This window comes from Huiozyma naganishii, chromosome 11 (assembly GCF_000348985.1).
Source record: "Huiozyma naganishii CBS 8797 chromosome 11, complete genome".
NCBI classification, from domain to species: Eukaryota; Fungi; Ascomycota; class Saccharomycetes; order Saccharomycetales; family Saccharomycetaceae; genus Huiozyma; species Huiozyma naganishii.
Window position 1 is genome coordinate 469,758 of NC_035932.1, and position 20,945 is coordinate 490,702.

Consider the following 20,945-nt stretch of genomic DNA (forward strand, 5'->3'; position numbering starts at 1 on the left):
CACTCTACCAGTCACTGTTCTCTTTCTGTCTCTCTGTACCTTACTCGTCTTCGAGTCCTTTTAAAACGTAATCGAATATTGAATTCAAGTGACACAACAAACCTTTAAACGTTTCCGAGGTTCTAGGAGAGTACACGGTAGACGCTCAACTAGGATATCGATACTATGAGTTCTGCATCTGCTACATCTGCTGTTGCTGCTTCTGGCGGGTCGCAGTTTGGTATACTGCACAAACGGTTGGATGCTGACTTACACAGCCTGCTTTCCGAGTCAAAGAGGAAGAGCAGCGAGGTGAGACACGCTTGTGAGAAGTCACTGAAGATCCTCAGGACCGTGCAGAGCTCTGATGACCTGCTCAGACACCCTGACTTTGTCGTTCCGCTCGTGCTTGCTTGTGCGTCGCGCAATGCCAAATTGACCACCATCTCAGTGCAATGCCTTCAGGGGCTCGCTTCGCTCAATTGCATCCCGCGTGAGCGACTCTCGGAGGTATTAGACGCGTTTATAGAGGCTACACACCTTGCGATCGAGATTCAGCTGAAGATCTTGCAGATTGTGCCCATCTTCTTCAAGACGTATGCACAGTACCTGTACGGGGGGTTGCTTGCCAAACTCGTGCTCTGCTGTACGAACCTGTTCCACCTGCCGACCAAATCATCGATAGTGACGAGCACCGCCAGTGCCGCACTGCAACAACTGGTCGACGAAATCTTTGAGAGGTTGTCCTACCAATGGGACGGGAAAACTGCAGACGACATGGAACAACTGGGCGAAACATTCGATGTCATGGTCAGCAACAACGACACGATCAAAGTGAACACTTTCAGAAACGACGCAAACCAACTGTTCGATAATCTCATCTCTGCTATGGACACGAAAAGGGCAGCGGCCACCCAGGATGCAACAGAGTCTGCACCACATGTACCGAGAATCCTGGAAGTCAAGGAGATCTCGCTCGACTACGGATTGGAAGTACTAGAATCACTCTTGAAGAACAACAGGAGGGCGTTCCTGCACTACCCTGATCTGCAATTCCTGCTGAGGATCAAGGCGATACCGCTGCTGCTCAGGTGCATATCAACCCCGAAGAGCTTCTCACTAACAGTCAGAGCTTACCGTTGTATCCAGCTGTTGCTTAATAAAGAGTACCTCGAGCCAATGAGCCTTGAAATCGAGGTCATTTTGTCACTTCTAATACACGGGATCTCGGTAGGATCAAACGTCCCACAGTGGCAGAGGATCCTCTCTCTTGAAGTGTTCAACGAAGTCTCTCAAGACTTCAACATGATCAAGTCCATATACATCATGTACGACAATTCGGAAGAGAAGAAGCAGGTCGTCACAGCTCTTCTTGAGGAGTGCATAAACGTACTGCAATCCCCGGAAGTCTTACCTGCTCTCGCACGTTCAAAGGTGATCGAAAAACTGGAGATGCCGTTGATCTCAAACGAAACGGCCGTCGCCCGCACAAAATTCATGTTCTTGCTGGACAAAAACCACCCACCACCTGTCAACGTCTCGTACCTTATTTGGCTCATCTTGTCCCTTTCTAACAGTTGGTCAGAGTCATTGAGTAACATCGCAATGGATGCCTCCAGTGATATGAATGAGAACAATAATGAAGAGATAGATCTGCGAAATTCAGAAGTCATGGGTTTCTACAACGGAGTCTTCGCTAACCTGTTCCATATCAACGAGACATTTCTCTATTCGACCGCTTTAGACACACAAATATTCCATACCCTGGTTCGCTCTTTCCAAAAGCTGGGCCATGGAGCTGGATTGTTGCACTTAAACGACAAATTGGACCAATGCCTGAGGGTATTCTCTATAGCGATCGTCAATAATACGACAAAAAGTGAGAGCACCCAAATAGAAGAAAACAAGAGACTTTCCACCTCGGACAAGTCTGGCGTGCTGAGTTCAATAGGTGGGTCTTTGATCGGTCTGAACGAAGTTAACGCGACGAATGCTACTACTAAGAAACCATCAGAGAAGAAGTCTATGCACCCAAGAGTGCTAAACTCAAAACACCTGAGCTTATTTCGTGCAATGGTTTCGTTATCCGTTTCACTGGGTGCTGTTTTCTCTCCCGTCAACTGGAATCATATATTTATCACCTGGCAATGGGTTTCGTACTACATATACGGACCCTCTACGGATTTCATGGAAAGTTACTACTCTCAAGATATACCGGCACAGCCTAACTTATCCAGGAACGAGATAAACACAGTGGAAACAGGCATTCTGAAGTTGCTAGAAACGACACCGCTCTACTCTCAGCCCGCATTCGGAACTCTAATAACCAGTTTAATTGAAAGTTCCAACGCGACATTATTCGACGATTTCAGCTATCACCCAATAGATTCGAACCTTGAAGATGCAGAGACTGAGCAACAGGTTGAAAGGGAGATAAAGCTGAACTATTGCATCTACAACAAGTCTTTCTACATTACGCAGCTCAGCGAACTTTCGACATTTAATTACTCAAGATTTTGGAACGGGAACGGTAAAGACCCATGGTGGCATATTATGGACTACTTTGTCAACTTGCTTGGCACGAGGCGTATTTCAAGCACAACACTGAGATTATACATTGCCCGTATCTTCAACAGCATAATCAAAACAATATCAGACGAGGTTGGTAGTATTGATGATATTGATGATAGAACGAAGAAATTTAATATGATGGAAAACCTAATCATTGGTGCAATGTTAAAGGCGATCGAGGAGATGTCTAACTTGAAAATTGAAAAGAGTGATATTTACGAGGGAGTTGTTAACACCGAATCAGAGATTTTGCTGGAAATATTATCGACTTTGAAGAGTATACTGAATGAGTTTGGGGATTTGCTGACGCAGTCGTGGTTGACTGTTTTCAAAATCATCAACTCCCCATTTGAGCTATTAAATGGGTCGGTCGACTCTTTAAATGTTAAAGAAACTGAAGATTCTTCGCTGCTCAATGCAATTGTACAAAAGAGAACCGAAATGGTCCAAGTCTCCTACGAAGTCTTTAAGCTCGTATCTGACGATTTTCTGCAGACACTGCCCTTAGAGGTTATAAGATATGTTATAGAAACGCTTGTGCATTACGTCAACCAGGATAAAAATCTGAATATATCCTTTTCCTCCATAAGTCAATTCTGGTTGGTAGGTGACTATTTAAGAGTCCGGTTCGAGCCAGAATTTAAAACAGAGACCGGAAAAAAGCTCATCGAGAAGGTCAACCAGGGCCAACTGATGGAGATTATCACCTCCACCGATTCCGATCCTTATGATTTTTATAACGGCCTATGGACCTTTTTACTAAAGTCATTAATTGAGTGCTCGAATGATAAGCGTATTGAGGTTAAAAAGGGGGCCCTTCAAACTTTTTTCAGGATCATTGACTCCCATTCTAATTGTTTACCGTCTTGGGATTTGATACACTCTATTGTCTTAAAGCCTTTGTTGACCAAAAACTCGCAAGACGAAAATGTTGCAGAATATGCGGAATTTTTCAACGTATGCATCAGCGGATTGACCAATCTATATCCAACGAGGTTCACGACATTTCAAGCGGATCCTGTTTGCACAGAGGCCTGGTTGACATTTTTGGGCTTCATCGAGCGCTTGCTTGTTTCCAAGTCAACTGGGGTAAAATACGTCGCCATCAACAATTATCGAGAGCTGCTGAAGTCTATGTATTTGTTGGATGATGTATCCACAGAGATCCTTCAAAAGTGCGAACAGTTGTGGAATGGATACGTCATTGTTTACAATGATTCAATTGAGCAAAATAATTTTATTGTGAAGAATGAATATGACTGTGTTCTGGAACTATTAAATTCATTTGCTGAGTTGTATCAATTGATGGAAAAATATCATAGAGTTGATTTCCCATTTGTCGAAAACTCATTGGGGTTGTTTACTTCTGCAGCCAAATATCCTCTCCTACCCCAGCACACGAAAGACAACAACCGGCCATCAAGTTTGCAAGCTGCAGTATTGAGTGGTTTGACCTTGTTTCCCTCAAATAAGTCCAATGATATCGAATTACTGATTATTTTCCAGTTGAGTAACATGACTACTCTGATGTTTGATACAAGAGAGAAAATTCTGAAGAAATTGGCGTCTAAGTTATCAAACGCCACACTAACTCGTATCCCATCTTTTGAGGCGGTCAGTTACCTGGCCAGTAAAAGTCTTTTTGAAAGACTAGATAAGATTGATGATATCACGTTACCGATATCTAAGGAGAAGCATCTACTAAAGGTTTTGAAAAAAATCTTTCTGACATTATTAGAAAAACCGTTAATTGATTTGAGCAAGGATAATGATACTCCAATGTGGGTACTGTGTTCAAGGGCATTTCGGATTCTCTCAACGGAGTTATTCAAACCGGATGTACATCCATCTTTGAGTTCGTCGATCCAAGAAGAATTCCATAATATCTTTATTGAAATCACTAGCTTCCCGATAAAACGTATCAACTGGGCAACTGATTCCGCAAGTGAAAAGAACGACCTGATAGAATACAATCAGTTCAAGGAAATACTTTTGAAAGAGGATGTAATCTCTTATATGAACGAGGAACATTTACAGCACTTTATCTCTAGCGTTTGGTCTGCATCTTTTGTCTACGAACTCGATGAGCTAGAAAAGGCATTTATTGAAAATAAGAACCTCAGTGAGGTTACAAGAAGAGTCTGCACAGTAGACCTTAAGGAGATATTCGGGTCCACGGTGGAACCTAAGTTGCTGTCCAAGACGTACTGCTCACAAACCTGTCTGAACGATCTGTCCAAATTTATAACCTTTGAGGGCCAACAGTTCGAAACGCTGAGAAAGGTTAGTACCCAATATGTGGTGTCAAGGATTGCTTTATGCATAAGAAAGTACGTATCCGACGAAAACTTGGTGGACAGGGCACCAATCCCTAAAGTAAGAAAACTAGAATTGCTGACGCTATTAAAGGGCCTCTTGGACATCGTTCTTAATCTGTCGCGGGAAAAAATCAAAGACTACGCGGTTGAAATAGATAGCCTTTTACTGTTACATCCATTGGTGTTGAAAATGATACCGTCGTCACACAAAGTTGTCGGTCTACAGAAATTGGTAACTGAAATATCTCTCAACTTTGTGACGGTGATGTCCACGTCACAGATCTGAGTATTATGTTATACGGTCCGTTCGACCTGCTTGTGGTACATTTGTAGATAGTTTTTGAATGTTAGGTCGTATTTACCCTAGTAAAAATTTATAGATAGAGTCAAGTAAACGCTAACGAAGACATCCAACGTCGGAGTAGATGGAGTTAGCGTAATGTATATCAGCGGGAGAGATTGTTAGTCCTTCCAGTCCAGTAGCGGTGTCAGTTCATTAGGTTCGCACGCCATACTGAAAAACACATGATGGAGCAGTTCCTCAGTTGAAGCTCTGTATCTGACGTCCACACAAAGACAAACACTCAAAAACCTTTTTATCTCCAATGAGAGTGTTTCCGGATACTTCAGTTTCGGTGTACCATTGGTCGCAATCAAATACAGGGCCTTCAATGGATCTTCGTTCAGGTAAGGAGGCTCGCTTTCCAGCATCTCGATCGCCATTATACCTAAAGACCAAACATCAACCTTCTCATCATATTCTCTCTGTTTTACGACCTCCGGTGCCATCCAGTAAGGTGTACCAACCATTGTAGCACGTTTATTCCTTTGGTCCGTTAGCTTTGCGCAAAACCCAAAATCAGTGATTTTAACGCGGGCATGTGTATCGAGAAGAACATTATCAGATTTGATATCTCTATGAATAATATGCTTATCGTGCAAAAATTTCAACCCTTGACAGGTCTCTCTAACAATGTATGCAATCTGTGGTTCAGTTAGTGGGGAATGAGTACTGCCGTTTGTCGGGCTATTTTCGATAATATCTGTCAAGGACCCGCCTTCCATATACTCCATAACCACCCATAGATCATCTTCAGTCTTCAAATACGATTCGATGAAGTTGACTATATTCTTGTGTTTTGAATCCTTCATTACATGAATCTCATTAACGATCAGTTCCTTACGTGGCTGTTTAGATAGTATCATCTGCTTGATAGCCACTTTATCGCCAACCTTCATATTCTCACCATCGGATTCAGCTTGGCGTGATTCTAATGGAGGTAGTACCAGTCTTTCAGCTAAGTAGACCGACCCACTAGCACCTTGGCCTGCCTTTTCGATCATTTGGAATAGTGGCGAAGGGTCCGTGTTGATAGAAACGCTCCTCAACCTAGATATAACCTCGGCATTCGACATTGTTGGCTTTGAAGTCTTTTTCTGTTTTGTAACACCAACATCCTTTTTAGGTTCTGTCTTTGGTTTCCGTGGTGCCTCCCGTGCCGGTTGAATAATTTTGTTCACCTGCGGCTCCTGTTTCATCGCTACTGCAGCTGCTGTGACGCTAATATTGTTGTCCGCGACTTGACTGGGTGGTTTGGGTGCAGCCCTTTGCGGTTGCAGCTTCACGGGGGAAATGCTAGGTCCTTGTTTGACTGGAGAAACTTTTTGGGCAGTCTGAATTTGTCCATGCTGTGGGGGTAGTTGTTGTGGTTTCTGAGCAGCGTAAGGGTTGTGCTGGTTGTGATACGGTTTAGTGTTTTGAGCAACAGGAGATATTCTTTGATTGCCGGAATTGTACTGATGCGGGAACTGTTGCCTATACTGTTGCTGCTGTTGCTGTTGGTACTGGGGATACTGCTGTTGCTGGTGCTGTTGCTGTTGATATTGCATTGGTTGTTGTTGTTGTGGTGGAGGTGTTTGACGGGGCGTTTGGCGAAGAGCAGATCTGGGAGGCAAATTGACCGCAGTTGGAGAAACTACTTTCTGCGATTCCATTTGCTGCTGCTGATGCTGCTGCTGTGACGTTATGTAACTCTGATTCAGTTGAGCGCGCTGAGATAAAGACATAGCTTGTTGCTTATGCTGCGATGTCACCGAATGGTTGGAGCCATGTGACGTTGGAGGCGATGGTGCACGTCTCTGTGGCATCATTTCGTTTGAGGCGTGACGGTTTTGCTGGAAACTGGAGCTCGAGCTTGACGACGACGACCCCAACGAAACGTCCGACGATGTACTAGGGTATTTGTTGATCAACGAGTTCGGTTGCGATCTGGCGCTGGCAGGACCACCTGTGGTCTGTTGCCCATTGATGTCTATCTCATTGTATTCCTGGTAAAACTGCAGCACCTGTATAACGGCAGCTGAGTCGTTGTTCCAATCGTCACCTGTGATCCGCGAGTGTTTCAGCAATTTCTCCCAGTTGGTGGGCATCCCGACAAAGCTGCCCGTCTCTGGATCAAACCCAACGTGTACTTTGTGCGTGAAATTTGTAGGCGACGAGACCCCACTCAGAAGCGGGCATTTCGCGAAGATGGCGTCCAGCCACGAGTGTACATCGTACTCTGTCTTTGTTGCCACATACAATGATTTCTTCGATGCTTGATCGGATGAGGAACTTGACGACCGGGGAGACCCATTCAGCCCCCCGTTCGAGAGGTTCAGTGACGTTCTTTCGTTCATGCGTACAATCTCAAAACAGTTTTGCTTCATTTGGTTTCTGCTTACACTGACTATACTGGTCAACGGAACTGAAATCAGGGGATCATCCAAATGCTTCTCATTTTTGTAAAGCGCTAGATACAGATCATTTAGTACCATGTACCTCTTCTGCCAAATAAACGATAGTATGCCGTTCTCCTTATATGAAACCCATCCTGCCTTCCTTCTCGTATCTTGCAGTGGTGATGAGATCGACCTGGATGAAACCTGTTGGCTTGAAGGGTCCGTAAACTTCGAGGCACCCAAACTCAGCTGGTTCATATACTTCGTAGTCGGCTGTGTCTGGTTGTAAGCGACAGACCCACTGGCCCGCGCAGCGGTGGGTGGCCGAGGTGCAGGCCCAATATTCTGGAAATCACTCTCCGATATCTTGTTGGCAGCAGCAGATAGAGACATGTCTACAATCCTTCTCCACGTGTATATTTGCAGCGACTATTGAAAGTGTTATATTAGGACACCGTTTATCGTTTTAGTTTCCGTTTATTACTCCTTTAACAGACAGGAAGTGTTGATGCGTTGTTTGACTTCCCAATGCTCGCCAATGCCAGCTTATACACGTACCCAGGACCTGATACACGCCAGTTTTGGACAGTCACCAGAGCTTCTTCGAGACTCTCTGAACGTCTATATTTCTATTCTTCATTTTTTTTTTCTAGTCAAAAATTTCAGATCTTGAAACAGACGCGTCAGGGATTTCCTAAAAAGGAAACAATCGCCAAAAAGAGCAAAAACTTTCGCGTTCCGCCCTTTTGGGTAATATCACGTGATTTGGTCAGGCCCACTGTGGGGCAGGGTCTCGATGGGCAGGACAGGGCACTCGCGCTCAGAGGGGACGCTACCAGCTGCCCTTGGCGAGTGCCTGGCCCTTCGAGAACCAGTAGTCTCTCCGTGTCTGGGCGTCGACGGTTGCGCGCTTCAAGTTGGCTGCGTTGCCGGTCTCTGAGCGGGTCGGTTCCACACTGCTTCTTTCCGTGTCGCCGTCGTGGTCCGAGAGGCCCATTAGGGAGTCGATGCTCTGTCTTGGGTGCTTGCTGCTCGACTTCTGTTTACTCTTCTTGACTGGGGTCACAGTTTTGGTTCTTTGTGTGGGAGTTGCCTTTTTCTTCTTCTTTAATTTCTTCTTGGCAGGTTCGTCCAGACGGTACATTTCCGTATCGTCGTGGCCACCCGTGATCAGGTCGTCATCACTGGGGTCCAGGAACACATCTTCAGCAGGTTTCCCGCTGCGGTATAGGGTCCGGGCCCTTTTGCGGTGAAACTTTTCGTTTTCCAGTATTGCCCTGTTTTCGACAAAGGCCCTATCATCCTGAAAGTCCCTCCGCTCGCCCTTGTACTTGATGACGTTGGCCAGGATGCTCTCGCCGACACGGTCCTTAAAGGTCGCCATGTTCAATTCGTAGCACTTGTTTGTCAGGAGGTCGAACGCACCGGCAAAGGCCTTCTTGATCACTCTCATGTTGAAGGAGCTCCGGCTGATGTTGTTCGAGTGTTCCATCGGGTCCTGGATTGCCAGTGCAAACGAGTTCCTCACCGGGAGCAAGGACTTCCAATGTGATTTTGGTACGTATACGGGGAAATGGTCGTCGTTGAAGCTCAGTGCCACGTCGTCGTACGCAAAGTTCTTGCCGTACAACTCGAAGAAGTCGATTAACAGGACACCCAAATTATCCAGAGGGTCTATCTCTTGGGTCCGGATCTTTGGATGCAAATTCATAAATGAGTAGACGAGACAGATGATACTGAATCCGCCTAGCCCGCCCGTGTGGACGTCGTTGAGCCTCCTTGCTGCAAGAAATTGTTTGATGATGAGGACCAGTTCACGCAGACCGGGCGTCTCGCGAAGCCAGCCGCGGATCAAACGTGCTGCCTCAATACCGTTTAGCCGTTCAAAGGACACATCGATGTGGAGGTTGGAATGGGGCTCTATGAATTTGATGATGGGTACTCTTGTTCGGCTGATGACTTCAATCTGCACGGCTAGATTCTCATCTCTCAAGTGACGAGCCAGTTCGTACAAGTATTGAGTGTTTTCTTTATCCATTGAGGTGCTGTTCACAACGCAGTCGATATCTGAACCGGGCATGTACAAATCAGTCGCGTATGACCCAAATACATGCAAATCCGAGTCTCGCCAGAGCGATCTCACGGCTTTCCGAATCTTCTGAACCGCTCGGTTACGTGAAATGATCTCACTCCCAGTGGGTGATATGTACGCGACAAAATCTTTAATCTCCTGCGTGAGCCACTGGCTGATTTGTTTCTCTTGTGAATGGTCTTGGTTCAAAAGCCAGGGGAAATTCGGGTTGAACTCCGGCTGTGCATTTTCCATGGGACTCTTGCTCGATTCAGAAGAAACCTCGTCGTCCGTGGAATTGTGATCTTCCTCCTCCCCTGCAGAGCTATCAGAGAAAGCTATATAGTCTCTGTTCAAAGTCAGCGTATCCTCTTGTCGCAGTGCATGCGGTGGCTCACCCCCATCTTGCGAACTTGCCTCATCGATCTCCTTAATCAAAACTTTATCCTCCAGTTCTGTGTCCTCCATGGACAACAATAAATTATCGTACGATGCATCCACTTTCAACTCTTCAAATGGGTTCCTTGAACTACCATTACCATCGTTTAGACTCTGGAGTTCGTTGAAATCCGACACAGACCCGGAGTTGAACACCTCGATGTGCTCCCGCACTTTATTGAAGGATAACTTCCTCAACCGCTTCCCTCTCCAGTTACGCATTGCCAGCCTCCCCTTGCAAATAACCCTCCCAACAAACAGTATCTAATACTACGCTCATCTCATCTCATCGTTTCTTGAAATCAAAATTTTTTAAGTGAAAAAAAATGTTCACGAGTTGTATGTATGTATTATATAATATTATGTTTTATAGAAGTTGAGGTAGTGGGATGTGGTGGGTCAGTTTGACGTATCTGGGGTTCATGAGATGCAGTAGGGGACAGAGAATGTATGATTGTTGTGTAGTGGACCAAATTTGTAGTATTTTACATTATTGTTTGCGTTTATAGCAGACACAGAGCAGCAGCAACGACACCAACCATTGCTAATGGGACGTTGTCTTGTACACCGGCGGCAGCAAACGTGCTCACACTTGGAGCAGTAGCTGTGGCATTCTTAGATTGCTGTTGCACGGAAAGTGTGGAGGCGGCAGAGGAGGAAGCTGACGTACTCTTCGAAGAGGCGGCGACGGCAGCGGAGACAGAGCCAGAAGAGACCGTGCTGGTGACACGTGGAGTCGTGGTGGACTTGACCGTGGACACAACAGATTTGGGTGACCTCTGGGGTGGTGGTGATGTCAACGTAGGTGACGCTGTCAGCGGCGACCAAAGCGGTGAAAAGAGTAGCAGATAGAGCTAGTACGGATTGGAATTGCATTGATGTATTATAGTACTGTTAAAGAAATGAGGGACAATAGTTGGAATTTTGTGTGGTTTCCTTTCCCGAGAAGTGAACAAGCCAGAGGAACATGGTGGTATCATTACCGTTAGAATAGCTCCCCGTTCCAGCCTCTTTATATATTATTTGCAATCGCGGTGTGAGATCAAGACACGGAATCCCCAACGGACGTTCTATTCCTCCGTCCTTCTTCTTCTCCCACCATTTGGGGCGCACACGGTACCCCAAGGGGTATTGCTGCAGCCCCCGGCGCAGATCTTCTACCACTTACGAACACGATTGATCCAACTCGATCGATGACATTTCGCGTTAACCGTTGCGATGAGAGGAAACAGACGCCAAAAATGTGATTTTCTTCTTTTTGGAAAAGGACGCGAAATGACGCGTCTTGGATTCCGCCGTGTGTAACAGTTAGTAGGACACTGCACCGAGTCTCGCCTGGCAGTCGCGAATTGCGCGAAGGACTCACGGTGACTTTGCTATTGTCTGTGGTTGTTGCGACGCGGTGGTAACATGGGAGGAATGGCGAGCGGGCATGGCGAGGGGGACATTTCGTGTGGTCGAGTTCCTACTGTACTTTTTTGGTCTTCGCCACGACATCAGAAACCGTCTTGGCTTGCGAATCGTAACGAAACCGTAGTGGAATTCGCCAAGAGCACGACCACGGGAATGCACACTTCCCAGACGTCCCCGGCATTTACACCCATACATTTCTACCAAATCCGCACACCATTTCAATTTTTGTTATTTTTCTTGCGTTTTCACAAAACTGTTTTTTTTGAGTTTGTTTTCCCGCTTTCCAGAGGGAGCTGGGGCGAGTGTCTAGGCAGAGAGCCGGCCTGTTCCAGTTTTTGCCCGGCCCCGCCACGCTGGGGCCTACGCTTGCTCTCTGCCTGGCGAGTGGCCGCCGCTGGGCAGACACCTCTGCCTGGAGCGTTCCGCTCGGTTGTTGTAATGTAGAATTTATCAAAGATTACTCTCATTTGTGGATTTGTTCAGTACACAGGCTTTAAACAGTGAGGTTCTTGCATCGTGAAGAACACCGTATATACACAAAAACAACCAATAACAATGCCAGGTGTTTCTGTTAGGTACGTTAATTATTCAATGGAACGATTTTGAGGAGGGAACTGTGTGCGTGAGAGAGAGAGAGAGGAGAACTTATGACCGTGGATATTTTGAGATTGAACAAGGTACCAGATATGAATGCTGTGGTCGAGACTGCAGATCCCTGGACAGGGAAACTTGATAATGATGGTTAGACTCTCATTCTTCTTAGAACCTCCTGCATGCTCGATATCAGTGGGCAAGACACTTGCGGAACCGTTCCCTTACACCATGCGTCACATGAAATCCTCATAATGTTAAACCATCTTAAAACTTTCCTTACTAACAAATCGTTATATGCTTTGTACGATGCTCATATTACTTATGAGTTTCTACAAATACCATAGTACCCCCCTCTACATTTATTCAGAGACGTTTCTGCTCAAGAATTCATCAACGCCTATGCCTCTTTCTTGCAAAGACAAGGTAAGCTAGAAGTCCCAGGTTACGTTGACATTGTCAAGACCTCCCAAGGTAACGAGATGCCTCCACAAGACTCCGAAGGTTGGTTCTACAAGCGTGCCGCCTCCGTTGCCAGACACATCTACTTGAGAAAGCAAGTCGGTGTCGGCAAATTGAACAAGCTTTACGGTAACTCCAAGTCCAGAGGTGCCAGACCATCCAAGCACGTCGACGCCTCCGGTTCCATCAACAGAAAGGCCCTACAGGCTTTGGAGAAAATCGGCATTGTCGAAATCTCTCCAAAGGGTGGCAGAAGAATCTCCGAGAACGGTCAAAGAGATTTGGACCGTATCGCCGCTCAAACTTTGGAAGAAGACGAATAAACGTGTTGACCAAAGCCCTACCCCAATATGCGATTAAAGATTTAATAATCTTGTATGTGTGTGTATCATCAATTATATAAGTTGCCTTTCTCTTCATACAAACAGTTTATCGACTATCAATGAAGCTGTAATGCTGGAACGTTTATATGACGGTATATATGCTAAGAGATGCATGCTAAGTAATGTTGACCCGCGAGTCAGGTGCAGCAGTACGTGCCTGGGTAAGGCTGTTGTGATGCTGAGGACTCGTCGGGGGAAGGTTTCGTGATGTCTACCGACGAGGTCTTGATGTTGCGCTTGGTGCCCCTGATACGTAGTTTGAACACATGGTCGTAATCTCGCCAGTCTGCCTCCTCCTCCTCCTTCTTGCTGTAGTCCTGCTCATCGTCCACTGTGGAGTCCACTGTGTCGCTGGCCATCTCCAAATCGGAACTCGAGTACCGCGATCGGCGTTTCCTGGCCTCCTCACCGTCGTCGTCATCGTAGCACCCGTTTTCGACGAGGTTAGTGATGACTGCATCAAATGCACGCTCCACGGAGTCCGACCACCGAGATGTCACCGCGAAATGGGACTCAATGGGGACGTTATATTCCATCCGGGACCGCGCCACGAAATCCGCAACGTCCTCCGCAGTGACCTCTCTGTCGTCGTCCAAATCCAGCTTGGTGCCGATGAGGTAGAACCGCGCCCTCTTAAGGTCCGCAGAGGTCAGGTTCTTGAGCGCCTCCGGGATCCAGTACTCGAGACAGCTGTCGAGCGTGCTCCGCCTGCACGTATCGTAGCAGAGCACGACCCCATGACAGTTCCTGTACAGCGACGGTATTATCGCGTTGCGGAACCGCTCCTGCCCTGCAGTGTCCCATATGAGACAGTTGAAGAACCTGTGGTCGATATCAATCAACCTGTTCTTGATATCGACACCGATGGTCGTCCGCGTGTCCAGTGCCGCCTCCTGGGGCGCACCATCAACGGGATCCTTCATCGGCAGCAGGTCACAGTACCGCAGGATCATCGCCGTCTTTCCCACATTCGCGTCCCCTACAAGTAGTAACTTCAGATGCGTGTGCCCGGCGGAATCCATCAGCAGCGCGGAGTCCCTAACACGCCTGCTTCTCGTGCGTTTCGGCGCCCGCGGGAACTGTGCCGCGGGACTCTGCGGCGGCGACGCCATGGGCGACTGCCACACATTGAACGAGTGTCTCTTGTTGCTTGCCATCTAAAAGAAGCCCTCGTCCTGTGTATCCTACCTCGTGCAATCACACAGACCATCAACACAGTCCACAACAGCACTGCATCCTGGTAATGACCAACAGCCGTGTAAGTTAATTGTTCAATTCGTGTTAAATATATATTTAATTCAAAAATTGGGTATCTGTTTTAGGGACTACTCATCGCCAACGGTAGATACAGCTACAGACGCACCCAACGCAGCTGGTTTGTGGCGCTAAGGAACAGATACAGATACGCACATGTCTACTACGGTACCACCCCCACCTTACGAGGAGCACAACTCTGGCCAGGCTGCTGTTGGACAGGCTGCAGTGGACCCCTTGCTCGATGACTTCAACTACTCGACGAAGGTTGCGTTCTGCGACGCGCCTGTCAGGAGGCACTTCACACGGAAGGTGTACACGGTTCTGTCGACGCAGCTGCTGATAACGTTCACTTGGTCGCTGTTTGTGAGCAAGTACCGTGTTTTGCAACGGTTCGTGCTGGACCACATGTGGCTGTGGTGGACTGCACTTGCCGTGTCCTTCGTGACCTGTCTGTGGATCTCGCTGTCTCCTAGAGGTGAGGACTGGGATGCGAAGAACGAGGAGCAAGAGCCCGCGTGGGCACGCAGGGAGCAGCGGCCATGGTACATCCTTACGAAATCCCGGCAGTTTGCCCTGCTGATGGTGTTCACCTTCACGGAGGCGTATACACTTGGTGTCGTCTGCCTGACGTACGATTCTGGGACCGTGCTGAGCGCGCTGCTGATTACCACGGTTGTTGTTGTCGGTGTGTCAGCGGTAGCCATCTCGGGAAGGTTCCAGATTGCTCTTGAGTCGATGGGGTCAGTGTACTATTGGTTGAACTGGGCACTGTGGCTGATCATTGGGATCGGGTTCTCGTCACTGTTCTTTGGCATCTCAGGGAAGTGGGACCTGCTCTACGGGTGGCTCGGAGCGATCGTCTTCACCGTGTACTTGTTTGTCGACACACAGCTTGTGTTCAGGAAAGTGTACGTCGATGAGGAGATAAAGTGTGCGATGATGTTGTACTTGGACATCATCAACCTTTTCCTGTCCATCTTGAGAATCCTATCGCACAACGACGACAACTGAGTTAATAGTTTTCTGTTAGATATTACACACTTCGTATATATGTACTCACTATACAATATCTTATTATACTATAATACCGTTTGGATGGCTGGAATGATGACTGCTTTTTCTGTTGGTGGGAGATTTGCGCAAGACACAAACTCTTAATCCCTTCTCCTCTCTCTATTTTATTACCAAGGTTTTTGCAAATCAGATGTAACCGATTCTGTTGGCAATGTCCAAAGCATCGTAGTCGGAGGTCAATCTGACGTAGGCCTTCTTGGTACCGTTTGGTCTGACCAGAGTGTTGACGGACTGGACATCGACCTCGTATAGCTCCTTGACGGCCTTCTTGATCTGGTACTTGTTGGCCTTCATGGAGACTTGGAAAACCAAAGTGTTACCGTCCTCGACTTTCTTCATGGCGGTCTCGGAGGTGATTGGCTGCTCGATGACCTTGTACGAGTCCAATCTGTTGTAGTGAGGGACAGACTTGGTGGCGTATTTAGGAGTTCTCGTCAACTTCAAAGTCTTTGGGAGTCTGAAAGTGGCAGAGGTTCTGACCTTCAAAGCCTTCTTACCATTGGTACCCTTGACAACGGCCTTCTTAGCAGCAGTAGCTTTAGCGGATGGAGCCATTATTGAATATGTGTCTGTGTTGTCTGTGTTTGATCTGGGAACTTCTCAAGATGTGCACACAAAACACCCTATCAAATACACCAGGTAACACTACAAAGAGCCTAAAACGTGCAAAGTTTCAGTGACGAGTGCGATGTGGACGGATTTCCAAAGAGAGCGTCATCTGCCTCTGAAAAAAATTGAGAGTTCGTGGAGGCCAGGCGGAGATTCTAGGCAGAGTTTCCGCCTGGGATTCTGAGTCTGGACGGGATTCCAGGCGGAGCCCGCCCCACCGGCTCTGCCTGGCTGCGCTTTCTCGAACTCGCGTCCTTCCCAAACGGGAAATTAATTTAAAGCTGAAAAAAATTACAAAAAATAAAAAAAACAAGTTTTGTGACTGCAAATTGCACCCACCCACCACTGCTCGGAGATCGCTATATACATTGAATCTACTACTACTACTACTGCTGCTGCTGCTGCTGCTAGTACAATTGGTTGTTCTTGATTATCTACAAAGTACTGGGTACGACCACTTCGTTCGGTCACAGTCTTCTTATCCGTGGGGAACGTACACCGCCGAATTTCAACGGTGTTGCGTCGCTGATCGTTCTTATCTTGGGCCTGACGAAAGTACCCTCTTTACCGTTCAAAGCAGCGATGAAAGCGGCTCTGCCCTTCCCGAAATCCTTCATGACAATGTCAATCGGGTGGTTCAGCAAATTCTTCTCCTGTATCGTCTTGAACATTTTACTAGCCGTCTGAAAGGCAGCCTCGTACTCACCACGCGCGGCCTTCCGGAAACCAAGACACCCAGTAGAGATGGCGATCTTCACTTTGGAGGGTAGTTTAGCGTAGTACTGGAACTTGGCGTTGTACGACAGGTCAGGGTGCATCGCCAGGTAGTTCGTGTCCTCCACGGTCGCCGCATACGTGAAGTGTGTGTTGTTCTTCGTGAAGAGGCAGTGTAGCGTATAACTCCTTGTGATCTCGTTCGGCTTCAACACAGAGAACCCATCAGTGTTTTGCGGATGCCGCACGTTCGCAAACTGGAACGGTGCCGGGGTGGTACCGCTGTTGGTCACCTGTAGGGGACGCGGTGGACTAGTCGAGTTAAACCTCTTAATGCACCGCCAGAAACCGCGCTGCGGCCGTTGTAACCCCAAATTACCGAGCATTCTGTGTCTGTGGCTCTGTGTATGTAAAGTTAGACAGTGTGATCCTCTCCTGCACCGTCTTGTGGAAGGTTTCTTCGTCACTGTGTGTCTCCCTTTTGAACTGAAAAATTGTATGTAACAGAGACCTGAATGGCTTCACAGAGAGGCAGAGGGCGCCGACGGAGTTGGTTGAGGAGTGGTGTGCAGTGAGATGGCAGTGCGTAGTTGAGACTCGGGATGGGACGGGTGGTGTGCGTGCACTGTTGCCATTGAACTTATGAAACTACCAAGCTCATCTGTAAGGGTTGCTGCTGTTTCCCCGGTTGCTCGACCCAATGCACTAATCGTTGGGGGAAGCAGGTCCCGAGGTTGAAGTTCGTATGGGATGTACACTAACCCGAGACCAGTGCAGTCCAGGGAGGGACCCAGATGGGACTCGTGGTGAGGACCTCTGCCTTGCCCTGTGGTGGTCAGCCGCACGCCCTGCTCGTACAACACGATATTGGACTTCTCTAAGCGGTGGAAAATTTTAAGCGATGAGCATCTCTTAAAGTGACGAGTAGCTTTGGTTTGATTCGAGTTGATGCTCCGTGGTTACGCTTTATATCTGCTCCGTTATCACGTCAGCCTGAGAGAGGATATAACTATGCCAAGAAAAAAGTCTGCTTCGAAGAAGGCCAAGGAGGCCGCATTGAGAGAGTCTCTTAAGAAAGAGGAACAGGTTCAGACCCGCACAGAGGAGCATGGGGGGGAACTAAGTGCCGGTGAATCCGAGTACTCTGGGTCATCTTCCTCTGAGGAAGAGGAGGACGATTATGGTGAGTTGGTCACCGAGGATGTCGAGGAAGGTATTAATAAAGTGTTGACTGCCATTAGAAACAACGATACTTCTACTCTGCTGGACCCGAAGGTAAAATTCTTTCAAGAGTCGGAAGGTAAGACCCCACTGGACAAGAAGAGGGACAAACCGGTGTACTTGAAGGACTACCACAGAATGAACTTGCTGTCTGGTGACGCATTGAAGGATAACGACCAATTGGATAGAGAGGATTTCTCACGTACGGTGGACGGTCAACAGTCGTATGTGTCACAGCAGAGGGACGAACGGAACGAACTGTTGAACGAGATCAAGAACGCGGTCGATGTGGCCGGAAGTGATGACAGTGATGACGGGTTCATGAAGAAGAAACAACTCGTGGCCAGTACCGACGGTGCCACCGGTACTAGTTCGGAGAAACGGAAACTGCCAGACCCGAAGGAGGGTCAAGGTGATGAATTCTTGGACGAGTTCCTACAGAGGCAGGCATGGATTCCTCAACCGGGGGATAAGACGATCGATCTCGATATCGCAGATGCCGCTCTAGAGGACGAACGCAATTTCGACGACGCCGTAGAAGACTTCGAAAAGGCGTATAACTTTAGGTACGAGGACCCAAACGCCGCGGAGATCGTGTCGTACGCGCGTACGCAGGCTACACTAAGGCGGTCGAAGACCAACTCCCGTAGACGGAAGAGAGAGGATGAAAGGGAGACCAAGATAAAGGAGCACGAAAAGAGGGAAGGTGCCGTACAGAAGAAGAAGATAAAGAAGGTCAACAAGTTGACGGACGTACTTTCACAATTGCAGAAGGAGTACGGCGCCGAGATTGACGAGAAAATGGTCAACAAGATCACCAACACGCTTTTGAACAGCGAATACTCGGAAAACGACTGGGATAACGTCATCGCGGAGCTGTTCAACGAGCAATACTACGAGGACTCTGGAGAAAAGCCCAAATGGGACGATGATCTTATGGAGGAGGACAACGAAAACGACGATAATGGGGAAGTGGAGGAACCAGAAGAGGAACCCAAAGAGCAGATCGTTGAAGACACCACGGAAGAACCGACTCGCAAGAGCAGAAAGGCCAAGAAGACCGACAAACAGCAGGAGAAGAAGCAGAAAAAGAAGCTTGTGGATCTAGTCGACCACGCTGTCGAGAAGAACAAAGTGGCATTGCTCGAAGAGGTGGAGAAGGACCTGGAGGAGAGAGGTAGGAGTAAGACTCAGCCGGAGATCAAATTCAGATACCGTGAGGTGTCCCCTGAGAGTTACGGTTTGAACGCGCGAGAGATATTTGCCGCAGATGACACAGACTTGAACGACTTCATCAGCTTGAAGAAGTTTGCACCTTACAGAGAGAAAGAGTTACGCAGCAAAGACAAGAGGAAAGTGACCAAGTCGAAACGTCTCAGAGAGTGGAGGAAGAAAGTGTTTAAAGACGAGAAGGGTCTGGCGGCCGCACTTGCAGAGGGAGGGGAGGACACTATCCCCATCGCACAACCCGTCGAGGAAGTAAAGCACAAGAACAAAAGGCATGATAAACGGCGTTGAACCCGCGGGACAACGCGGTGCGCACGTACGCACAACCATTTATAAGTTGTATCTCTTTTGTAGGTTTATACATATAAAGAGTGGTATACAAAGTCGAGGGAATGCAATGGGGCTGGATGTTGGACACTTCCAAACCTTGCTACACGTCTTTGCTCTGGTCCCTACTTGTAGAAACATCGTTTACTTTGATGTCTATCTCTGACGCGGTTGCAACGTTGCTACCGTGGTAGTTATTGTCGTTATTACCATGGATAGTGGGTGCCGCCGGACTCGCCGCGTTGATTGCGGAGTTCCCTGCCGTGTTCATGAGGGAGATAGATGCGATGCTGTTAATGCTGCCGCGTCTGATGGCCGGTGTGCCGCCGCCTCCACCACCCGTGATTCTCGGCGAGGGACTGAATATGTTGTGTATGTAGTCGCCCATGTTGAAGTTCGGAGTCTTGAGAAGGTTGTGCGAGGCAGAAGACGGAGCTGTTAGTTCTCTTGACGGTGTTGTAGGAATGGGGGCCAGTTCCGTAGCACTCCTCGGTGGGCCTGTCCTTTTCCGCGGCGTGAGATGCTGCTGGCTCATCGAGTACAGCGAGGGCGATTCCATGAGGTCGCTGTTAAACGCGTGTACACCTGCAGACGATGAGGACGAGGGAGGGTACATGAACCCGCTGGATCCCACCGTGTGCGGCACTTTGAACGTGGACTGTGGTGAGGACATTGAGTGCTTCAAGTTCGACAACCTTATGGCGTCGTTTGCGTCAGTATGGTGGTGCGTACCGTATATCGACGAGGACGGCGTTGTAGGGATCCTCGCTGTACCTCTAGAGGAGGGGTTCTGTTGCTGGTGCTGCTGTTGCGAGCGGGTCGCGGAAGAGTATGGACTCGTCGCAAGGTAGATGAGCAAGTCTGCACCTGCGCTGTTGTTGGTGCTGTTCAGGCCCAGAGGTTCCCCAGTGTCGTTGTAAACGCTGTGGTTCCTGATTGGCACCTGCGCTGTGCTCTTCGGAGTTGTGAATTTCTGGTCAGCAGTGTGCCCACCGGAGGCCTTCTCTGGTGTCCCCGTCTCAATCTTGGTCTTCAGTTTGGTTGGTGTGATTCTTGGCTTGACGTAGTGCCGTACGGGCGTCGATCCGGAGGTCCGCTGCCTGTCTGCCTCCGCCAGCGTGGTGGTCCCAACACTGGCCTGCCGCTGCTTGAGCGGCGTTCTATCCGCCTGGTGCTTCTTCCAGGGCGACCCATCCTCCCTGCTCTCCAGATCTGCTTCAGAAGCAGCAGTTGCCGTGCCCGTGCCCGTCTCCCTCTCCACCTCAACTTCTCCTTGAAGACTGTCCCTTGCAGTGAAGTCAGCCTGGTCGATACCACTGGACCGTTTTCTTGCAGAGCCCGGGTTTCCAGCGCTGTAACCCCCCAGAGTCTGGTTCAGACCGACCTTCAATTGCCTCTTCCACTGCGCCAATTGCGCCCGCTGCAAGATCCGCTCGGCCAGCTCGTCCTCACTGCTCCCTGCCGTGGCGACCATCACGCACGCTGATCTGGAAGACGGCCGTTGGTGTCGCTGTCCCTGACGGTATTGCTGTTGTCAGCGTCCAACACCTCGTCGCATTTGAATCTTTC

The 20,945-nt window shown here is 48.3% G+C and overlaps 10 protein-coding genes across 10 annotated transcripts; 4 read left to right on the plus strand and 6 right to left on the minus strand.

Moving 5' to 3' along the window:
* Positions 1 to 165: 165 nt before the first annotated feature.
* On the plus strand, positions 166 to 5,154 carry MON2 (Mon2p; the record flags this gene model as incomplete). The annotated part of the gene is made up of 1 exon (XM_022610559.1): positions 166 to 5,154. One exon carries the CDS (start codon positions 166 to 168, stop codon positions 5,152 to 5,154), a length of 4,989 nt encoding a protein of 1,662 aa, XP_022466844.1.
* A 176-nt stretch (positions 5,155 to 5,330) lies between these two features.
* Positions 5,331 to 7,982, minus strand: CLA4 (serine/threonine protein kinase CLA4; the record flags this gene model as incomplete). Its single annotated transcript, XM_022610560.1, has 1 exon — positions 5,331 to 7,982. The coding sequence occupies one exon, from the start codon at positions 7,980 to 7,982 to the stop codon at positions 5,331 to 5,333; it is 2,652 nt and encodes an 883-aa protein (XP_022466845.1).
* A 439-nt stretch (positions 7,983 to 8,421) lies between these two features.
* On the minus strand, positions 8,422 to 10,320 carry TRF5 (non-canonical poly(A) polymerase TRF5; the record flags this gene model as incomplete). The annotated part of the gene is made up of 1 exon (XM_022610561.1): positions 8,422 to 10,320. One exon carries the CDS (start codon positions 10,318 to 10,320, stop codon positions 8,422 to 8,424), a length of 1,899 nt encoding a protein of 632 aa, XP_022466846.1.
* Positions 10,321 to 12,066: 1,746 nt separating this feature from the next.
* On the plus strand, positions 12,067 to 12,887 carry KNAG0K02390 (40S ribosomal protein eS19; the record flags this gene model as incomplete). The annotated part of the gene is made up of 2 exons (XM_022610564.1): positions 12,067 to 12,086; positions 12,473 to 12,887. 2 exons carry the CDS (start codon positions 12,067 to 12,069, stop codon positions 12,885 to 12,887), a joined length of 435 nt encoding a protein of 144 aa, XP_022466847.1.
* A 197-nt stretch (positions 12,888 to 13,084) lies between these two features.
* Positions 13,085 to 14,104, minus strand: YPT11 (Rab family GTPase YPT11; the record flags this gene model as incomplete). The annotated part of the gene is made up of 1 exon (XM_022610565.1): positions 13,085 to 14,104. The coding sequence occupies one exon, from the start codon at positions 14,102 to 14,104 to the stop codon at positions 13,085 to 13,087; it is 1,020 nt and encodes a 339-aa protein (XP_022466848.1).
* A 253-nt stretch (positions 14,105 to 14,357) lies between these two features.
* BXI1 (Bxi1p) lies at positions 14,358 to 15,215 on the plus strand (the record flags this gene model as incomplete). Its single annotated transcript, XM_022610566.1, has 1 exon — positions 14,358 to 15,215. One exon carries the CDS (start codon positions 14,358 to 14,360, stop codon positions 15,213 to 15,215), a length of 858 nt encoding a protein of 285 aa, XP_022466849.1.
* Positions 15,216 to 15,404: 189 nt separating this feature from the next.
* On the minus strand, positions 15,405 to 15,833 carry RPL25 (60S ribosomal protein uL23; the record flags this gene model as incomplete). Its single annotated transcript, XM_022610567.1, has 1 exon — positions 15,405 to 15,833. One exon carries the CDS (start codon positions 15,831 to 15,833, stop codon positions 15,405 to 15,407), a length of 429 nt encoding a protein of 142 aa, XP_022466850.1.
* A 521-nt stretch (positions 15,834 to 16,354) lies between these two features.
* MRPS18 (mitochondrial 37S ribosomal protein uS11m MRPS18) lies at positions 16,355 to 16,987 on the minus strand (the record flags this gene model as incomplete). The annotated part of the gene is made up of 1 exon (XM_022610568.1): positions 16,355 to 16,987. The coding sequence occupies one exon, from the start codon at positions 16,985 to 16,987 to the stop codon at positions 16,355 to 16,357; it is 633 nt and encodes a 210-aa protein (XP_022466851.1).
* Positions 16,988 to 17,549: 562 nt separating this feature from the next.
* KRI1 (Kri1p) lies at positions 17,550 to 19,340 on the plus strand (the record flags this gene model as incomplete). The annotated part of the gene is made up of 1 exon (XM_022610569.1): positions 17,550 to 19,340. The coding sequence occupies one exon, from the start codon at positions 17,550 to 17,552 to the stop codon at positions 19,338 to 19,340; it is 1,791 nt and encodes a 596-aa protein (XP_022466852.1).
* Positions 19,341 to 19,479: 139 nt separating this feature from the next.
* Positions 19,480 to 20,850, minus strand: STB1 (Stb1p; the record flags this gene model as incomplete). Its single annotated transcript, XM_022610570.1, has 1 exon — positions 19,480 to 20,850. One exon carries the CDS (start codon positions 20,848 to 20,850, stop codon positions 19,480 to 19,482), a length of 1,371 nt encoding a protein of 456 aa, XP_022466853.1.
* Positions 20,851 to 20,945: the final 95 nt, after the last annotated feature.